General features: G+C 38.2%; 1 protein-coding gene across 17 annotated transcripts in view; it reads left to right on the forward strand.

Moving 5' to 3' along the window:
* The window catches only part of SEMA5B (semaphorin 5B), a 543,893-nt gene that overhangs the window by 429,852 nt on the left and 91,298 nt on the right, over positions 1–22,743 (forward strand). For all 17 annotated transcript variants that reach the window (XM_039330065.1, XM_039330083.1, XM_039330082.1 and 14 more), the window contains 3 exons: positions 5,584–5,682; positions 7,178–7,391; positions 15,669–15,954. In XM_039330065.1, coding sequence (XP_039185999.1) covers positions 5,584–5,682; positions 7,178–7,391; positions 15,669–15,954 — 599 coding nt within the window. The remainder of the gene's footprint in view (positions 1–5,583; positions 5,683–7,177; positions 7,392–15,668; positions 15,955–22,743) is intronic.

Genomic DNA, 22,743 nt, shown 5'->3' on the forward strand with positions numbered 1-22,743 from the left:
TATCTCACCATGCTCCATTATGTCCCAGGGATCTATTTAAATGTGTACTGTCTGGGCCAAATAAGTCAGATTTTTAATTTTGAAAATTGACCATGACTTTTGTTTGATTTTTAAACTAAATTTCTGGGTTTTATCTCTGTCCAATTTATTCTTTACATTTGAAGAACTGTTGTTTTCATAAAATCTGTATCTCCATGCCAATGCAGCCTAAATATTTCTTGCAAATCTCTTTCCTTGAAGAAGACACAAGTGGAAAAACAATCTTGATGGCTATCCAGCAAATCGTGATTCATAAGTAACATTGGGTATATAAGTTAAATGGGTATTGTTGGCTTATACTCAGCTGAGTAAGCATTTCAATCAAGTACAGTCAGATCCTGATATTACAGTATACGGTGTACATTCTGAGTCATAGATTTGAACTGTTTATGGATAGTCCAAACTCAAGCCAGGCTAAATCTGTTTTCATAGAAGTGAGTGTTCTAGAATATTATGGAGCATCAGCCTTTTTATTTTATACACCAGTCGTTATTATTTAAACAGGACAAACATGCGGAACACGAGGACAGTAAAATTGGTTATTGTTGATTATTAATAGAGTTGCATTTTTATTTTCTGCCAATGTAAAAGATGGTTTGCAGGGAGCATATGACGATATCAGAGAGAAGAAAAGACCAGACTGAAACATTCCTGATTCTGATGAGTTATTCCACTTGCACTGGGTTTGGAGGAGAATTAATCAGATGAGATCATAAAACTCAGCTCCAAGCATACATACTTTTGTTTGACATGACTTCAGTTGCTAGTTCTGTATATAATAACCACAGCTTATCTTATTCTGAAAGATAATGTATTGAAGCTTTGCTTCCAGGCTGAGAGAAATTTCAGATCTGATCCCTGTATGTCTGATCAAGACATAATGGGAATGAAAAGTAAACCATGTGAACCTCTCCAAGGAAACACTGTGATCTTGACACACTCATTCTATGGGCTCCCCAGGCCAACTCTGACAGTTCTCATTCTGCTATCTGCTGAAATGAGTGTCTTAGTTTTCTTTATGAAATATATCCCCAAACAACAAGGACATCTGACACTTTGTGGGCCACACATGTAGCCCATACTGTAACCCTTAATGTTTCAGTGAAATCATTTCCACTTCCTAAATAAAAGGAAGTTGTTGTGATATCTGTAATCGTGAAAGATCTTTCTCTGCCTGCTGCAGAATGGTTTGGAGTGACTGTGTATTAACAAAACCCCAAATAATGTTTTTCAAGAATTGTTTCACATCATGCAAGCTTCTATAGCGGGAAACTGGAAACAGTGTATTTGACCTTCTGGAATAGCTGGTTCTTTAGTGGCAATCGCTTTTTGGTGTCCATTTACAGTCTCCAGATAATGAGAAATTGAACATAAGATAATTTGAACAAGTTGTGTTTCCTGAATATATATGTTTTCTGAGGTTTTCGCGGGTATTTGTATGTAGGTCTTTGGTTGTTCGGGTTTTCTCCTGCGTAAAATTGGAAGTGTCTTGGCGACGTTTCGACGAAGTCCCATTCGTCATCTTCAGGCTGGTATCTTCAGCTTCGTGCTTCGAGCAGCAATGTGTGGTCTTAGCTGTTTCTTCCTTTTAACTGCCAGTGGGGGTATGAACTGATTGGGTGGGAGCTTGGCTGTGTTCTGATTGGGTGGAGGTGTGTTCTGATTGGTTAGGGGCTTGGCTGTGCTCTGATTGGCTGGGGGTTTGGCTGTGCTCTGATTGGCTGGGGGGGTGGCTGTGCTCTGATTGGCTGGGGGAGTGTTCTGTTTGCTTGTGCTCAGGTTAGTCTGAGTTGCAGAGGGGTTTAAGATTTTGGGCTGCCTTGCTATTTTTTGGCTTCGCGTTCGTGGTCGTGCCTCCTCTTCATGGAGGGTGTCAGTTTGCTTCATGTATGGATTGGAGGGGTTTAAAGTGGCTAATGATGCAGCTGTGGTCTGGCTTCTGGTTTGTGGTCGTGCCTCATCATCGGTGTGGCTTTGGGTTTGTTTTTTGCGTGGATGTGTGGTGGTGACATCCTGTGTGGTTTTTGTGAGTGTGGGTCTGGTATCATTTTTTGTGTTAGGGAGTCGTTTGTCAATAAGGGCGGGTTTCCAAATGGCTGGTAGGCGGGAGGTATCATCTCGCTTGTTCATGCTGTGTGGGCGTTTTTCTATCTCGATGGCTTCTCTGATTATTCTGTTATTAAAATGTTCACTTTTGGCAATGGTTCTGGTATTTTTAAAGTCAATTTCATGTCCTGTGGCTTTAAGGTGTTGGACCAGGGAAGATGTTGGTTCCTCTTTTTTGACTGAGTTCTTATGTTCTTCAATGCGTGCACTTATTCTTCTGTTGGTTTGTCCGATGTATGTGGTGGGACAAGTGGTGCATGACTCAAGGAGTATACGAAATCCCATGCACCACTTGTCCCACCACATACATCGGACAAACCAACAGAAGAATAAGTGCATGCATTGAAGAACATAAGAACTCAGTCAAAAAAGAGGAACCAACATCTTCCCTGGTCCAACACCTTAAAGCCACAGGACATGAAATTGACTTTAAAAATACCAGAACCATTGCCAAAAGTGAACATTTTAATAACAGAATAATCAGAGAAGCCATCGAGATAGAAAAACGCCCACACAGCATGAACAAGCGAGATGATACCTCCCGCCTACCAGCCATTTGGAAACCTGCCCTTATTGACAAACGACTCCCTAACCCCAAAATCTTAAACCCCTCTGCAACTCAGACTAACCTGAGCACAACCAAACAGAACACTCCCCCAGCCAATCAGAGCACAGCCAAGCCCCTAACCATTCAGAACACACCTCCACCCAATCAGAACACAGCCAAGCTCCCACCCAATCAGTTCATACCCCCACTGGCAGTTAAAAGGAAGAAACAGCTAAGACCACACATTGCTGCTCAAAGCAAGAAGCTAAAAACACCAGCCTGAAGATGACGAATGTGACTTCGTCGAAACGTTGCCAAGACACTTCCAATTTTATGCGGGAGAACAACCAAAGACCTATATACAAATACGGGAAGAGTATACTCCAGTTATTTATTGTTAAAACAACATTTAACCCTCAGAGTGGACGCTGGCAGAGGACCAGCGAAAGCTAAGTTGTTTTAATTCTTGTATATAACTGTTTTTATTGTTTTAAATGTTGTTTTAACAATAAATAACTGGAGTATACTCTTCCCGGAGATCGAAGATTGCATCATTGAGATATATATATATATATATATATATATATGAAACTTAACCCCTTTCCCCAGAAGCTGCACAAATAGAAGTCAGAGACCACAGTTATTTCAAGGTAGAAGTATTTAAACAAGACGAAAACAAAACCTCTGACCCATAAAGTATGGCTGCAATCAAAGTTGTTGACATTTCTTTATAGGAAAGCTTAGAGGGAAAAACAGTAAGGCATATTTTTAATCAACCAGCTAATTTCTCTAAAATGGTAGAGAATAAAATTTATATAAAAGCTGCTATAATTTATGGGTTGGATAGGAAGTCTCTGTACATGGTAATTGGAGTGTTTTTGATTGTGTAGTTTCACCAGTGTTGCAGTTCCTATATTTGGAGATTTATTAAATTCCTGTAAAATAGACTATTGAACAAAGAGACTGATCATACTGAATGGAATATGGTGATTTTCCTCCCTTGGTGATTGGATCATGTGATGTCTCAGATTTATGTTTATTTATTTTATTTATATTTTACACTTCTTCACCGTCCCTCTCCCCTATAGAGGGGCTTTTAGTTTTGCTAATGGCTTTGCCAATAGTCCAGTTTAAGGAATATACTGCAAATGGATTCTTAATTTTATGAAAATGAATTTTCCTGGCTTGCTCCATTCTGAATATGTAACAAATGCTACAGCAAAGATTTGTTTTATATTTAACTCTAGCTTTACATACATTGCAGTCTGAATTAAGTGCAATTCAATGTTTCTTGCAAATGCTTTCTCTTCAAGTGATTGCAATCCTTAATAAAGAGGGCAACCTGAATCTACCAGATTGTATTTATTCTGTGTGCTGCATGCTATATATTATGTATCTTTTTTAAAAATAATATAAATAAATGGGGTGGGGGAAGTTTTGAATGGTATTTAACATCTAGTCATTTCACACTTGTGTGTTCTAAAAATGTTTGTGATTACTAGATTTAAAGTAATGGAGGGGGGAGATTAATAGGCTTAAAGTTCATTTTTTATGAAAGGCAAACACTCAAAAATCAGTGACCTTGATGTTTTCTAATTACTTTTCTCCACTTGGGAAAGTCCAATACATAATTCTGAATATATCCATCTTGAATTTAGTGTTCTCTGATCACTTACTTGATTGATATCATTAATATTAATATCATTTACAATTAAAGATAACATGGCACATATATTTCTAAAAGTTATGCTCTATAATTTATCGTTATATTTCTCCAGTTATGCTTACTCAGTGAAAGACAATTGGTATAATCTTAGACGCATTCTCATCTGTGTTATTGTAGCATGATATTTACAACGGAGTGTGAAATAGAAGATATGCAGAATTCTTTTTTAAAAAAAAATTTCAAATTTCATTAAATGTACATTTTAAAAACAAAAATGGACATGATTCAACTTCCCTGGCTTCAACAGTGCTATTAGTATTACCTTATGTTACAGAAAGAAAAACAGAAACTTAAAATAGATTTTTTAACAGGACAGAGTATAACAAACTGTGCGTATAACATCTGTAAAATTTTTGATAAACCATCTTTCAATCGTCAGCATTGTATTTACATATCTTTCAGTTGTGCCCTATTATAGGTACTAATAAGAAGTCCTTATGATATCAACTAGTCAATCGATAATCATCTCAGCAATCCTCCTTATCTCTAAACAATCGTACAAATTTTTCCAAATTTCATAATACTCTGTTTCAGTTTTATTTTTCATCTCTAGAGTTAACCTGTCCATTTCAGCACAGGATAAAATTTTATTTATTATTTCTTCCTCAGTGGGGGTTTCCTTTCTTTTCCATTTTTGGGCGTATGCCAATCTTGCTGCGGTTAAAATATGCAATAGTAAGTAAATAGTAAGTAAAAAGATGAAAGACTCAGTGAAAGACAATTGGTATAATCTTAGACGCATTCTCATCTGTGTTATTGTAGCATGATATTTACAACGGAGTGTGAAATAGAAGATATGCAGAATTCTTGAACGCAGCAACAGCATGCCAGAGAACTCTGGAATATTCTATTTCTTCCCAAAGCATGCTCCTCAGTGGTGCAGAAGTGGTTACTGGAAGTAAGTCCTCCAAACCAAAAGCAGTTGGAGATATTCTGGACAAGGCATTCTGAAAAAAAAAAAGCTTTTTTTCCAGAGCTAGAACACCTCTAGAAATTACTAAATTATAGAAGTAATTACACTGTTCTTCAGAATGCTTCATTCCCAGATCAACAGCAGATCCCAGATGCAGATCAGTTACAACCATTGCTTGGAACGAAACCCCAACAAGTGTCAGCATAGATTGTCCATCTTTCTGTAAAGTGTCTTTTCTTGTCTTTGCTTTAGGAGGAATGCCAAAACTATGTTCGTGTTCTCATTGTTTATGGCAAGAAGGTTTTCACTTGTGGCACAAATGCTTTTTCACCAGTGTGTTCCAGCAGACAGGTAAATTGTATCCTTCCCTTTTCAGGATGTGCCAGAGAATAAGAGTGGAAGTATAATAAAGGATGCCCTGTTTCTTATAAGTCACATTAGAGATGAGATACGATGTTAGTGTTGCATTAATTAAATTTAATAGGTGCAACTGTAAGAGAGAACAAAGAACAAATAATAACAAAGGGCAGCATACATTACAATACAAAGATGACTAGTTGCAATGATTGACATTAGAAAGTTGTGAATAGTCCAGGTTTGTAGTTGGAATATCCAGGTGCCAGTATCCTGTGGTGTACCTTTTTTGCAATATAAGCAGGTATGCCAGTTCTACTTGCTACTACGAACTAAATCTGCATTCATTAGTTTGTCATGCCTGTACTGTTGTATTATGCATGCAAAGTGCTCTGGAAAATGCTGAAAACTACTCTTGGTCCAAAATACGTCAGACAAATATTTAAACTGAATAAAAAACTAAATTCAAAATGTAGGATTTCATAAAAGAAGCATGTAATTCTGTTGCTGGAACTTGCTTCCAGTGGTTTCTGGGTAAACCCAGAGCTTTGCGATAGTCAATAAGGCCCTTCAGTTTTGGACTGTCTTAGCTAAAGGGTCCCTTTTTGTAACTTGATCTGGCTTATTCCTGCTGTCTTTAGCAGAGGCCCTCTGTATGTCCCCAGAAGCAATCTTTCATACTTGGAATCATTGAGTGCATCTCCAGGAATAGGACTTTCTTCAGAGCCCTGCCTGAGGAACATGCATCCTTTTAATGGAATTTCCGGGGTTAGCTAAAATCTTCCATATCAAATATGAGCTTCAGCCTCAGTGTGTGAATGAAGAACTGAAATGGGTGAACTGTAGTCTTTTAGATGAGAACTTGGATGAGAAGAATGCACCGAACCATTTGGAGAAGATGAAGACATGACCCTGGGGCTGGTATAGAAAATTAATTAGTTGAGAACCAGAAATAGCAATGGAATAGATGTTTTTAGGACAATAATACTTTACCGAAGAATCCTTATAAAAGAGATGGGGAACCTTGGACTTTCCAGATATCACTGAACTATAGTGTTCTATTACTTCAGCCAAAATAGCTAATGATGAATGATGCTGGAAGTTGTTCAGTATATCTGGAGGGCTATTTTCCCTGCCATGCCCCTTAGGTCCTGGTTGTGCATGTTTTAAAAATAAAAATATAATTAACTCTTTGCAAGGGCACAGATGTAGTGTGCAATAGCAAGGGTGCCAAACACGCAACATCACGTGACGTGTTGCGACGTATCGTAACTTTTTTCCATTGCCAGCAATGGGGTGGGCGCGGTTTCGCACATGGCAGATAATTAAAGTTCTTTTTATCATAGTTCTTGCCCTGAGTGCATATAGCATTTTCCAGAGTTACAGTAAAGTGAGATTTTACATCTGTTTTGCTTGGTCAGCTATGCTTTTTTTGGGGGGAGGGGTCACTATTCTCATTTTATCTTCTGACTCCTTTTTTTTTTAAATACAGGTAGGAAATCTTAGCAAAATAATTGAAAAAATAAATGGGGTAGCTCGCTGCCCTTACGACCCCCGGCACAACTCAACAGCTGTGATCACATCCCAGGGAGAACTGTATGCTGCGACAGTCATTGACTTTTCTGGACGGGATCCAGCCATTTATCGCAGCCTTGGAAACATCCCACCTCTTAGAACAGCACAGTACAACTCTAAATGGCTTAACGGTAAGAACTCTTAGTGTAGTGAAGAGCATTTAGTTCAACTGGACAGTCTTAGAAAACTTTATTATTTCTCTTATCTGATAAAAATCCAGGCTGAATAGAACAGAAAGGAGCTTGCTCCCAGATTGAAGGTCGCTAGCACTGATAAAATGGAACAGAAGTAAGACGAATAAAAATGCAGAAACAAGACTGATAGCCTGCAGGGCTTTATCTTTTCTTCTTCTGAAAACCGATGCCCAGGGCAGATTCTGCCAGATATTCCATTTATGTTACTACAGCTACATAAATATGCCTATCGTTCTGCTTATATCCAACTGTTTCTTACATCAAATCATGTACTGTATCTTTAAAAACTTGATGACCCATGAAGCCCATGTTTCTTGCACCAGAATGTCAGAACACCCAGTTTATCTTTCTATCAGGCAGAGATAAGAGGAGGCAAGAGCTTAGCTGCTTCCAACTGGTTGAATACTTTGTATTATAGGGATGAAGGATTCCTTAATTGTAAACCTATTCAAACAGAGGTGCACCATTATCTTTTTTTCAGGTAACCACATTTAGTTTTTGAGGAATATGCTGAGGCCACAAGCCAAGTAACCGTGTGTCAGACTAGTAGAAGCATGAAAACAGATCTCTTTTTATTTCAATTATGTATTTACTATAATTAATTTCCAGCCATATCTTTAAGAATGTATAATAACTCATTTTAGATTTGGTATTACTATGGTTTAATTAATATTGACGTTGATATTATTCTTTTTGTTTTAATTTGCTTATATTTATCTTAAATGGGAGTTAAAGTATTTTATGGATTTGGTTACTTATATAGTTGGGTAATGTTAATTAGAATTTGATTATTAATTTGTAACCCTGTACTCAGCTCTGGGAAGTGGGGGGAGGGATAGGGATGGGTGGCTTTTGGGATATTGTATACTGTATAAAACTTTTCAGTTAAAAAAAAAGAATGTTTTTCTTCACATTAAAAATTACAATTTGGTCATATAGTAATATTTGAAGTTGTTGAGGGGTTACACCCAATAGTTGGGGGGGGTGCAGTGAATGTCTATATGCCATCTCTACTGAAGCCACAAAGCATTGGCTTTGCTATATTTTCCTTTAGTAAATCTGGTAATTGACGCTCCAATGCTGGACAGTTTAGTACTTTCGTGTTATGTGAAGTCCCAAAGGGAGGTTTTACAATTTGTACTCAGGCATTGCAGAATGGCTGAATTTTATTTGTTTACCCAAAACTCTTAGTTTTTGCTCACACAGATAGAATAATCTGTTTTGGCCCTTCAGTTTGGCCTTTTAAATCTCTCCAAGATTCTCCCATTGCTGCTGTAACCAGATCTTTTCATCTTGTTAATAGTTGTCCTTTTGTCCTCCATTCCACCTTTCTTAGCATTATTGACTGCTCAAGAGAGCTAGCTTTTTCCCATTATGTGGAGTCTTTAGTAGTTGATTGTTTCCTTGCAGACATTTCATTATGCAACTATGTAACATTGTCAGTGCTTGCAAGTATGAATTTAATTCCCTGTTTATAATACAGTAGCTTGCCTACCAGTGTTGGTGGGGATGTGGTTTTCTCCCTAATAGTTCCTTGATTAGGTTATTGTTTTCTGCTCAGTTGTTTCTTTGGTGTTAATCCCTGCTTATCTAGGTGCAAGCTGTTGGAGAAGATTTATTCTATCTTTTTGTTTCCTTAGCTTTTTTACTGTCTTTTTAATAGTATGTAAAGACATGTGTCAATTGATTGCTGGTTTGTCTGAATGCAAGCTTCTAGGAATTCTTGTGTGTGTGTGTGTGTGTGTGTGTGTGTGTGTGTGTGTGTGTGTGTGTGGATTTGGTTTGGTCTAGACCAGGGGTAGGCAACCTCAGTTCCTTTATGACTCATGGACTTCAACTCCCAGCTGACTCAGGAATTCTGGGAGTTGAAGTCCATGAGTCATAAAAGAACCGAGGTTGCCTACCCCTGGTCTAGAAGGCTCACAGTTTCCCAGGAGTTTGATAGAAGGGATCTGGAATATGCCCTTGCTACTAAATCTGTTAGAATAAAATCTCCCACTAAAATTTAGTTGCTCCAGATTTTAATGGAAGCACCACCTTCCCAGTGATTTTACATGGTTATATGACAAAGTTAGTACCAATCACGCCCTTTTTCCACACCCTTTAGAAATAAGGATATCTGTTTTCCATAGTGCCACAGTGGGCTCTTCTGCATGGCATGAGCATTTGTCATGTATCCCTAATTTAAAATACTGTTTATATCCTAAAGGTTCCATGCTGTCTCTGCTTTTTAAAGTTTTTGCCCTCTTTTCATGAAGACTTACTAAATTTAACATGAAACTTTTTGTATTTGATGTGAAGTTTATATAATATCAGAGAAGTTTCTTTCATTTTACATGATATCAATATGCAACATTTTTCAAGCATTGTTAATGTGTATGCACAGTTGGTTAACTTTTTGTGCTCTTCATTTAATAAATTTATAATACGTTTCTCTTTGCATTTGGGAACACTGTATTTTAAATATGGATGAGAAAGCTAAGAAAAGGTTTTTTTTTTTTCTAAAATTTTAAGTGGGTACCTAGTTTCCATTGCTATGGCACATACACTTGCCAACTAACAGATACAAATTTAGAATTCTTATCCCTTTCTTAACTATTCTTACTTAACTATTCCATTAAAAGTTGACTCAGGCAAAAAAAGTTTTACAGGGCTTCTCAGGGTTAGACTTTAACAAAATCTCTAGGGAACATCCATTCCTTAGGTGTAGGTGGCTGTTAAGAATGCCATTGTGTCTATTTTGTGAAAGTACGGTCCCTTTACTAAATCTTCAAGATTGTGCTGTATTGTGAAAGACAATTCATAATGGCAGTTTCAGAACGACAGCTCTGACTCAGGCAACTTCATCTGACTCTAAGAATTATTATTATTTTTTTTTTAAAGAACATTTCCAAGTGTTTGGAAACAATTCCAGTGGGAAAGAGAGGAACTGGGTTTGCTGTACTCTTTGGCTGACTTATTCACTCAACTGACAAAGTCCTCTGGGTACTTTTTAAGGCTGAAATGTTTTTTTTTTTAAAAAAAAACTTCCGGTTTCTTTCCCACCACTTTGGCCAATGTAATTTTCCTCCATCTTTTCTGGTTGCTTTTTGGCCCAGGTTATGGAGATTTGTATTTGAACAGTTTTTGTTTTTGTTGAAAGAAAAAATAACCAACCATCTTATCATTTCTAATATTAAATAATTACTTATTTGATCTCCTCTAATATGGGATCATTCCCCAGAAGACCTATTTCAGGCCTATGCTCTCACTTTCCTGTTGAATTCTGCAGGCCCAAATTATTCAATAATGAAAACATTCCTGAGACCATTGTTTTTTTTTGGGGGGGGGGAATTAGGGAAAACTGCGCTATGGTAAATGTCTACAGAGATTCTCAGTCATCCAGGTCATGGTTGTCCCAAAAGTTAAGGAAATGATTGGTCCATTAGTGGAGGAAAGTGGCAAGAAGGTGACAAGCAACAGGAAGAAAGCAGAACTACTCAACTCATTTTTGCATCCGTCTTTACACAAAGGGAAAAAACAGACCAACCTATCAAAAACAGTACCATAAAAAAACAGAATAGAAACACAAATTAAGATAGGCAAGAAAATAGCAAGTGAGCACCTGCCCAGCCTAGACGAATTCAAATCACCAGGACCAGATAGATTACACCCCAAGGTTCTCAAGGAACTGGCAGATGTGATCCCAGAACCACTGAACTATATTTTTCAAAGATCCTGGAGCACTGGGGAACTACCAGAGGACTGGAAAAGAACTGATGTAGTTCCCATCTTCAAAAAAAGGAAAAAAATGGATCCAGGAAATTACAGACCTATCAGCCTGACCTCAATACCTGGGAAGATTCTGGAAAAGATAATCAAACAATGAATCAGTGAACACCTAGGGGCAAACAAAGTCATTACCAAAAGCTAACATGGGTTTGTCAAAAACAGATCATGTCAGACAAATCTTATTGCATTCTTTGACCAAGGGACAAAATTAGTGGATCAGAGGAATGTTGTGGATATAATTTACTTGGACTTCAGTAAGGCATTTGATAAAGTAGATCACAACCTATACTTGATAAGATAGAAAAATGTGCGTTAGACAGCATCACCACCAGATGGATTCGTAGCTGGCTGACCGGCTGTACTCAGCGTGTGGTCTTCAATGGAACTGCATCTACATGGAGGGAAGTGTGTAGCGGGATGCCCCAGGGCTCTATTCTAGGCCCAGTGCTCTTCAACATCTTCATCAACTATTTGGACAAGGGGATAGATGGGGAACTCATCAGATTGGCAGACAACACCAAGCTGGCAGGAATAGCCAACACTCCAGAAGACAGGTTTAAGATACAGAAGGATCTGGACAGACTTGATCACTGGGCATTATCTAACAAAATGAAATTCAATGGTGAAAAAAGTAAGGTTGTACATTTAGGCAAGAAAAACAAAATGTTCAGGTATAGTATAGGTGGTACCCTGCTTAATAGTAGTAACTGTGAGAGGGATCTTGGAGTCCTAGTGGACAATCACTTAAATATGAGCCAGCAGTGTGCTGCAGCTGCCAAAAAAGCCAACACAGTGCTAGGCTGGATTAACAGGGATAGAATCAAGATCATGTGAAGTATCAATACCACTTTACAATGCCTTGGTAAGGCCACACTTGGAATACTGCATCCAGTTTTGGTCACCACAATTTTAAAAAGATGTTGAGACTCTAGAAAGAGTACAGAGAAGAGCAACAAAGATGATTAGGGGACTGGAGGCTAAAACATATAAGGAACGGTTGCTGGAATTGGGTATGTCTAGTTTAACGAAGAGAAGGACAAGGGGGGACATGATAGCAGTATTCCAATATCTCAGGGGCTGCCACAAAGAAGAGGGAATCAAGCTATTTTCCAAAGCGCCTGAAGGTAGGACAAGAAGCAACGGGTAGAAACTAATCAAGGAGAGAAGCAACCTAGAACTAAGGAGAAACTTCCTGATGGTGAGAACAATTAATCAGTGGAACAACCTGCCTCCAGAAGTGGTAAATGCTCCAACACTGGAAGTTTTTAAAAAGAGACTGGACAGCCATTTGTCTGAAATGATATAGGGTTTCCTGCCTGAGCAGGGGATTGGACTAGATGACCTCCAAGGTCCCTTACAACTTTATTATTATTATTATTGCTCATCGCACAGTCAGCCAGATGTTCAGACTGGATTTGGCATTATTATTATTATTATTATTATTATTATTATTATTAGGCAACTGGACTTTTTTTCTTGAAGATGTTTTGCTTCTCATCTAAGAAGCTTCTTCAGCTCTTGGTTGAAGAGCTGAAGAAGCTTCTTGAATGAGAAGCAAAATGTCTCCAAGGGAAAAAAAAACAAAGTCCAGTTGCCTTTTAAAAACACTTTTGGTGCACCCTTGGTGCAGGTCCCTGGGATATGGGAGAATCAACGCAAATAGATTTAATGATGAAAGTGAGGTATTGCTGCTTATTGGAGGTAGCTGAATGCAAGCAAAAGAGTAAAATAGCCCTAGAATGAAGATGCACTTGGCTGCAGGCTATTAGCATATATTCACATTTGAGAAATGGTATGTCTCATGTATGAGTTAGCTGAAGGAATCTTGCAAAATGCCTTAAAATACTTGTCTGTTGTGTTTAATAGGGCTGTTCAGTTTAATGGCTGTTCATTTAATCAATTAGCTGACTGAAAAGCAATATTGAAACACTTAGTATGATGAGCCTCCCTCTGAGGAACCTTTCTCCTTTTGAAAGTGTACTTGAACTCTAGTGAACAACAATGTCACATAGCTCTTCACATCTCCAGGGAATTTCTGTGCATCATCATTAACTACAAACCAACAGGCAAACATGCTACTTGTGTTTGTTGCTTCTGTTCCCTTTCACCATTCTATTGGCCCTGAGGCAGCTGCCTGTGTGGTTGGGGCTATGATTTCCAGCAGATCTACTTAAGATGCTCACCTGGCATATACACCAAGACACAGAGAATGGTGGTCCAGGAAGAAATAGGTACTGCATGAGGTAGTCCCAGATAAGAAGTATAACTGAAGATTAATTTCACAAAATTGTCTTTTAAACTACCACTTCATAATTGTGGGCTAGTGAATGTCTAGGTGTAGACAGCCACAGATGTGACCTTGGAGGAAACGTGCCAGAAGGTTACAGAAGCAAAAACACATCCTTTAAGCACAAAAAATTAAGGAATGCATACAAAGGAAATTCAAATTAGCTTCATCTTAACTTCCAAGGGTACAAGAGGAAGGGAGGGGAAAACACAATCAGACTTTCTACAGCCTGTATTAATACAGGTAATCCTTGACTTGCAACAGTTCATTTAGTGACTCTTCAAAGTTTCAACAGCACTAAAAAAAAAAGTAACTTACGACTATTTTCCCCATTTATTGACCGTTGCAGCATCCCCATGGTCACATGATCAAAACTCAGACTCTTGGCAACTGACTCATATTTATGATCATGGGGTCATGTGATCCCCTTTTGCAACCTTCTGACAAGCATAGTCAGATGGGGAAGTCAGATTCACTTAACAGCTGTGGCAAGAAAGATCATAAAATGGAGCAAAATTCACTTAAATGTCTCACTTAACAACATAAATTTTGGGCCCAATTGTGGTTGTAAGTAGAGGACTATCTGTAAAGGAGACTTCCAGTCAAACTTGTAGAGTCTGTTTCTTGCCCTGATCTACTTCAAAGCCTGACACTAAGCCTCAAGTTCCTTTGTTGTGGAAGAAGACTTGGGCTGGCAGTTCATTCTTATGAAAAAAAAGTTAACATCTGTTCACTTCAGTTGAAACTGATTCCATAATCAGAGTTGCCAGATGTATTTTCAGATAAATTCAGAAGTGTGTGTGTGTGTGTGTGTGTGCGCACGTGTGTGTACCTTCAAATAAGTGTTGATTCCTGAAATTTCTTGGACAAATCCCTGCAGTTTTTTTGTCAAGGTTTTTCAAAAGTGATTTGCCCTTGCCTTCTTCCTAGGGCTGAGAGAGAGTGACTGGCCCAAGGTCACCTAGCTGGATTTATGCCCAAGGCAGAGCTAGAAATCACAGCCTCCCATTTTCTAACCTGGTACCTTCATCGTTACACCAAATTGGCTCAAATCCAGTTCTAGCTAAGTGGAAAATTTGGGTGTTTTATTTTTTTCAGAGATAGGAATATAAGAGCAATTCCAAGGTTTTGAGAATGATCTATAAAGATTACGTGGGTGCAACTGCAAAAACCCTAAGAAAAGACAATGCTCTTCCCAGTAGTTGAATCACAGTTATTGTCTGGGACATTGTGACTGTATGTGGATGGTCAGCTTGTTCATTTTAACCTATAGAAGTTAATGTTCCTTTTACTGATTCTTCCCCTTTGGCTGCTTGAAAGCATTTCTGTACTTTGTCATTAAAACAGCTTATAAAATTTAGGCCGATTTTCCCACAAGTCAGATGAGCATGTACAGACATTCAGAATCTGGGTAGTAATAAGTAAAAAAAATCACACTGCTGAATATTACTTCTCCAGAAAGAAAGAAAGAAAGAAAGAAAGAAAGAAAGAAAGAAAGAAAGAAAGAAAGAAAGAAAGAAAGAAAGAAAGAAAGAAAGAAAGAAAGAACCCATTATTTATGAAAGACATGGTATCTGAAGAGTTTTAATCAGGGCTAATACTTGAATAAACCCTTGAATTGATAATAATGAATACATGATGTAAACCTTATAAATTAAAAAAAATCTGAAACAAGCAGAATAATTCGGTTCAGAATAATTTGATTGTGCATAAATATTTTCAGTATTTTTCCTTTCCTTAGATAATGCATAAAATTTGGTGAGCATACTGTAATTTTTAAAAAGTATACTGTCATCCACATATCCCATCACACATAAATCCTCAGCCTAATGATTTAAAAATGAATGTACAACTCAACTCCATGAGAAAAAAAAAACCAAAGAGCGAAAATAACAGTGAGATTATATATGTTCTGCCTTTATGTTTTGATACTGATGGATTATTTATAACATGTAACTTATCTCTTGATGCTGAGGAATCAATTATTGATGTGCTTTTAAGAATCAGACCATAACTTGCTTGTGTTTCTTAGATGTTCTGAAAAAGATCTGTTTTTCTCCTTCACGTCTCTTGTGAGCATTTGTTCATACTTCGTATGGAAAGCTCAGTTTCTTAATGTATTTCTCACTGTGTTTTATGGTTTAATTTTTCTCCAGAGCCCAACTTCATTGCTGCCTATGACATTGGTTTGTTCACTTACTTCTTTTTCCGTGAGAATGCTGTAGAGCATGATTGTGGAAAAACAGTCTATTCTCGGGTGGCCAGAGTTTGTAAAAATGATGTTGGGGGCAGATTTTTGTTGGAAGATACGTGGACAACTTTCATGAAGGCTCGGCTGAATTGTTCCCGTTCTGGAGAAATCCCTTTTTACTACAATGAACTGCAAAGCACATTTTATCTTCCTGAACAGGATTTGATCTATGGAGTATTCACAACCAATGTGTGAGTTTCTTATTTCTTTTGTGTTCCCACTCAGTTGTCTTTAATGCTTTGTTGTTGTTTTTTCTACAATGCTATATTTATTTTAAGAAGTCAAGGATTTTTTCCCCCCTAAACAATTACCTTCAAACTGCCTATGTGTATGTGTAAGAGAGAGAGAGAGAGAGACGGGGGTGGGGGTCAATTGTCTTATATTTGCTGTGCCAATATTTTCAAATATCCCTTGCTGAAATGCATGGGTGCCTGCAGAATAGTCTAAAGATAAGCTGCGGCTTAAGAGGGCTTCCTTGCTTAGTGAATGTAGCCCTTTCTGTAACATCTCAACAGGGCTTGGACTGGATGGGCTGGTTACAATTACTGTGGGTAAATTAAAAAATAAATTCAGAGGAGGAAGTTGGTAAAATGCCTAATGAGAATGTTTTCATACTACTAAAACTTTTCCTTCTATATCTTTTACCTGGGAGAAATGGTGCATCATAGGGCAGCAATTTTTGAACTACAGTACCTCAAATGGACTAACTCTGTAAGGGCGTTGGGAGGTTTCACGATCTGATAAATACCGTATATTCCGGCATATAAGACGACTGGGTATATAAGATGACCCCCAACTTTTGAGAAGATTTTCAGAGTTTATTTAGAAAGTCGTCTTATACGCCGGAAAATACGGTACAATATTGAATTTCTGTGTATAGATGAGCACAATAGGAGCTCAATTCCTTTGCTGCTAGAAAGTGAGTGTTGCCCACCACTGCTTCCCTAATGCTTCGTGAACTCAGCTGGTATTGTTTTCCCCATATATTTTATTGATTTTTTAAAACATAAATCACTTAATAGTTGGTAAACAGTGTGTTTGCTGGGTTTACATTTGTAAAGAAAAATTTAAAAATTTAAATGGGATTTTTGAATGCTTTGTCCTGCTGGCTGTGGAATTCTGGGAGTTGAAGTTCACATGCCTTAAAATTGTCAAGGTTGAAAAACACTGTGTTAGTGCTTATTTCTGTAAAAAAAAAAAATAGGACTGGCCACTAGGGGGCAGATTGGTTTTAAATTCAGAGAACAGCTACCCGGCATATAAGATGACCCCCGACTTTTGAGAAAATTTTCAGGGTTTAGAAAGTCATCTTATACGCCGGAAAATACGGTAAGTAAACTTACAGCATGAGTCCAAAATCCGGAACACGTGACTCCTGAGGGAATGAAATTTGAGGAATTTGTGGCTGCTAGTCAGGTGTTCCTCATTTTCAGTGTTCCAGGACAGTTTCCCAGACATTCGGACAATCCCTTGATTCCCTGCCCACCCAGCAGCAGGAAATGAGAAGGGGGAGAGGGAGAGAAAACAGATTGGAAGGACCCTGCATACCCTTCTTGAGTCAATGCCACCTTCCCATATACCTTCCCCAACTCATGCACTTCTTGCACACTTCCATGTATCCTCCCTGACTTGCACTGCCTCCCAATCTGTGTGGCACCTCCTGCACATGCTCATATAGCACTCCTGATCATGCTGTCCCCCTGCATGCCTTCCTTAAGCCATGCGGCACCTCTTATACATCCCAATGCACCATTCTCAACCCATGCCGCTTTGTCTTCCCTGATCTATGCAGCAGCTCTTGTATACTTCTGTACACCATTCCCAACCTGTGTCACTTACCTGAGTGCCCGTCCTGACTTACATAGCACCTCTCCCAGATCCCTAGGTACGTTTCCCAACCCATATTTCCACATACACCTTCACTCCCTCCTCTAGCCAGCAGCAGCCACTTGCCTGCCTATTGACTTTGGACTTGTAACTTGCTGCTGGCTTCCTCACTGACTTTTTCCATGCAAGCTTCCCATAAGCAAAATAAATCCCAGCAGGAATTTGGGGGAGGGAGGGAAGCGTCTTGCTGTGGCTAGTCCCAAATTCATGAACCTTGGTTTTCCCAAAGGAATGAAATTGGAAATTGTAGTCTGATTTATCTGTGAATGACTCCAAAAAAATCTCTGGCTGATATGGAGAAGCACAAAGCTTGTTCATAGCTTGGTGTATTAAATTGATGTGTGATTAGCTGGAAAGGATTCTTATTTGGTAACTATCCAGAGTTGATATCTCTGATGAATCAGAGAACAGTGTGTTTCTTTCATTGTTCAGTGTATATATATGTGTGTATTTGTTTTGTGAGGTTTTTGCGGGTGTTTGTATGTAGGTCTTTGGTTATTCGGGTTTTCTCCCGCGTCAAATTGGAAGTATCTTGGCGATGTTTCGGCGAATTCTCATTCATCATCTTCAGGCTGGTGTTTTTGGCTTCGTGCTTCTAGGAGCCAAGACACTTCCAATTTGATGCGGGAGAAAACTCGAATAACCAAAGACTACATATATGTATTTTTCTCCATCTCACCCTTAATTGTTTACACTGCACTCTTGGTAGTAGAAAACAGGAGCTTATATGCAATTATATTTTATATTTTTCTTTAACTTAAGAAGAAGAAAAAACATTAGAGAACACCTTCAGAACTGAATAGACAAATTATTATTGATAATAGTTGAAGTTAGATCAAATAAGAATGTTGTGCTGTGACATAATGTTCTTTCAAATATTCAGAGAAGAAAAAATGTTCCAATTTGTCAGTCATCTAGACAAACAATGGTAATTATTCTTTTAACTTTTATCAGGACTTGTGTCATGCTTGTGCTTTCTGCATATAAATTAAACCTTGTGTTCACTCCAGTAATATGATTGATACATTAAAGGTGCCTTATTTGTATCTTAAAGCATACTTGCTTTTCAAAAATGAGGAAAATATATCTATACTCACAAATCTTGAAGCTTTTGCTTAATGAGGTCAGTAGCAATTTTCAAACAAAAGCAAAAGCAAAGCCCCAAGGCTTCAGCCAATTTGGCGCTCTTTATTGTGGAGAAATGTGTTATATTCCAATTTATTGTATATTCTTGCATAATACAGAGCTAGGTCAGCAGGAAAAAAAGGTATTTAGGGAACTAACTTATGAAATATTTAAGCAGTTGTTATTGAAGTTTCCAGATGGGTCACCAAAAAACATTTACAAGCCTTTGGATATGATGTGTTTTCTCTCATTGGCCTATTAATGATTGGCGGGCCAGAAAATACAGAGCCAGTCTGCCTTTTAAATGAAATGGTGATCAAATATACCCATAAATGCTGGAGAGGGACATGCCGTGTTTTTTTTTTCCACATGTCCATTGCTTTCCCAACAATCTGCCACTCTCATCTAGTGTGCCAATTCTTCAGAGACCCATATGACATAAATGTAATTATACAGTGGACAAAACGTAATAATAGTATATCAGAAAAGTCTTTCTTGGATTTCCTCTATATGTTTAGAGCTTTCTCGCTTCTGACTTCATTCTCAGAGCTTTTCTTTACAATAACATTTTGCAAAATGGATTGCAAAATAAGTTAACTTGGGGCCATGGCATTGCTTGCCTAGCTCTCTATTTATACAGCATTAGCCAGTAAGGGAGAGGGGTGGCATATAAAATTAATAAATAAATAAAATAAATTCAATTAAGAGAATTCTGAGTGAGTTTCTGTATTGAAGGGGAGTGATTTAGAGCAGTGTTTTTCAGCCTCAGCAACACAAACGATGTGTGGACTTCAGCTCCTAGAATCCCTCAGCCAGCATGCTATTTCAATGAACATGGACTCAATGAACAATGAACATACATCCAGCATGCTGGCTGGGGGATTCTGGGTATTGATGTCCACAGTCTTCAGGTTGCTGAGGTTGATTTATAGCCATTACATAGAGTCGGAAAATGCAACTTTTCATGGCAAGGGATCACATTTACTTTTTGAAAGGCATGCTGATTTCTAGAAAGTTATCTCTAAAACTGTTTCCCCCAAAGAGTGGTAGCAGGGCTAGGATAAAAACCACAGTTGATTTCCTTCCCATTTGAATTTTGATGAAATTATAGGATAACTCTTTATGTATTTAATCAGTGTTCTCTGTCACTTTAACAAAGAATTTTTTCAGAATGTTCTCAGTCTCTAGAGGCTGCAGGCACAGTTTGTGGAATGTACTGCCCAGGTTGATTTTAGAGGGCAAAAGTTTAGTTACTTACATGTTAATATAGCAGCTGCTGCTATCCTTGCTTTTCACTATTCATAATTTTATTAGTATATCTCGGAAAATGGTTCTTTGTGGTCTGGGAAACTAAATTATATGGAGAGACCATATTTCAGGTGATTTGCTCAAGAAGTGTAGTTGCCTAAAGATATTGAGAATCCTGAGAACAGAATCTTCCTCACTCCTAATATGTGCACTGCTTATGGTTCCCTAAGACAATGGTAGTATTGAAAAAAAAGCAGATGCCAACAACCCAGAGCATAGAACAACTCAAAGAAGTAGTGGAAGATCAGAAGATGTGGAGAGAGCTGGCCCATAGAATCTCCAAGAGTCAGACACAACTGAATGGATAACATCATCATCATTGTTAAAAAAGCAAATATTTTAATCATAATAACGCTCTCAGTAAGATGGTTTAGAATGCTTTGCATACTATAACACTACAATACTTTTATACTTCTGTATGTCTTTTTCACATGAAATTTTGGAATGTTTGAATTAGCGGAATATCTATTTCTGAATCAGTTGTTTTCCGGTAGGCATCCTTGTTTATTGTTCAAGCTCCAGTTCTGCATTTTACATCCCACAACTGCTGTGCATGCTGACAGAGTTGTCACTCGGCCCAATATGCCAGATCCAAAGACATAAAACTGTTGAATCATCCAAACATGAACTTCTGCTATGAAATTTGCTGCAAAACATTCAGTGGTTTGCTTTAGAAACCCCACTCCAGCCTCTAACCTTGCACAGGGTTTTTTTTTTAGACTGTTATTTTGCTTCTCCTCTTGTGCCTGAAGGCATTAGATTGTCATTTGTCATTAGCATTGTCTAAAGAACGGCCTTCTGTGAACATGCAACATGTCAGTAACACTTAGGCTGGAATGAAGAAAGGTTCATCATCATGCAGTGCTTTGAAAAGTTCACAGCCAACTGCTGCATTGCTTAATGGAATGGGAGGATGGCTGGGAGAGGAAAGCAAGCCTGCAGACTTACTCTTTTAGCAACTGCTTTTGCTTTGGCAAGAAAAAAAAAGGGGATCTTCTGTTCAGGTACAGATCAAGAAAGTTCTTAAGGTGTTTTGATGATCCTGGAGGAGTCTTCCTAAAAGTGTGGTCTAACCCCTTTGAGATGAATGTTAGACTCATAAGCCATTCCTGCAGCGCATGCTGGATGTTGCTAGGATACTAATTCAAACATCACACAAACTGCATTCTTGCTTCTTAACAAGGGTAAAGAATAATAGCAATGGATGTTTACATTGTTCCCCCATTTCATAGGATCTCTTTCTCTTTCCTTTTGACAGGACCAGGAGAGTCCGTTTTAAATATTTTGCCCAAATACTTGTTTCCTGCCTAAAATCTCACAACCTGGAATGCAGTTGTTCCCAGTAGTAAAACATTACCAGTTTAGTAAAAAGTTGTTCTTTTCATAGAAGTCCGAATTATTTCCATTAGTGACACAATATAAAAAGCAATCATTCAGATATTTGCACAGCAGGATGGCATGCTGTTTTGTGCTGTTTGGAAAGGGCCTTCTGTATTTTTAGACACTTTTTAAAAACTATTTTGAACCCCATGATTCTTCCTTGTCCTCCTTTTCCCTACTACTTAAAATAAAACTGAAATGTTTTGAATCCTCAGTTCGGCTTTGCAAGTACTTTGTCTTAAATTGATACTCTCCAAATTATAAAATCTCAGTGTCAGCTCTTTTGTAGATTGCATTTGAATAAGGATAGCATATCTCACTTGAAACTCAACATTAAGAAAACCAAAATCATGGCATCCGGCCCTCTCAATTCCTGGAAAATAGATGGGGAAGAAATGGAGGTAGTGACAGATTTCATTTTTGGGGGCTCCAAGATCACCTCAGATGGGGACTGCAGCCAAGAAATTAAAAGACGCTTGCTTCTGGGGAGGAAAGCTATGGCAAATCTAGACAGCATACTAAAAAGCAGAGACATCACCCTGCCAACAAAAAAGCGTATAGTCCAGGCCATGGTTTTCCCAGTTGCAATGTATGGCTGTGAAAGTTGGACCATAAGAAAGGCTGAGCGCCAAAGAATTGAGGCCTTTGAACTATGGTGCTGGAGAAGACTCCTGCGAGTCCCTATGACTGCAAGGCGTTCAAACCGATCAGTCCTAGAAGAGATCAACCCTGACTGCTCTTTAGAAGGCCAGATCCTGAAGTTGAAACTCAAATACTTTGGCCACCTAATGAGAAGGAAGGACTCACTGGAGAAGGGCCTAATGCTTGGAAAGATTGAGGGCAATAGAAGAAGGGGACGACAGAGAATGAGATGGCTGGATGGAGTCACTGAAGCAGTAGGTGTGAACTTAAATGGACTCCAGAAGATAGTAAGGACCTGGAGGAACGTTGTCCATGGGGTCGCAATGGGTCAGACATGACTTCGCAATTACCAACAACAACAAAGCATATCTCAAATACGTTGAAAAGAGAGAATGAAGAGAATATTATGTAGAAAAGTAAAACAGACCCAGCACAATTGAAAACTTATGTCAAGTATTTTGTTTGGTTTTCTCACCTACACTTGTATTTCAGCTGTTAGTTCCAATCTATTCTTAAACCTCAAAAATGCACTTACATATTGTAATGGCTAAATGGTTTCCTTTTCCAACTATTAATCTGATAATGATTGACATGTGCATTAAACAAAGACCACAAATAAGTGACTGCACTTCTTGATT

This window comes from Crotalus tigris, unplaced genomic scaffold, assembly GCF_016545835.1.
Source record: "Crotalus tigris isolate CLP2741 ecotype Arizona unplaced genomic scaffold, ASM1654583v1 scf7180000024424.1579004, whole genome shotgun sequence".
Classification (NCBI taxonomy): Eukaryota; Metazoa; Chordata; class Lepidosauria; order Squamata; family Viperidae; genus Crotalus; species Crotalus tigris.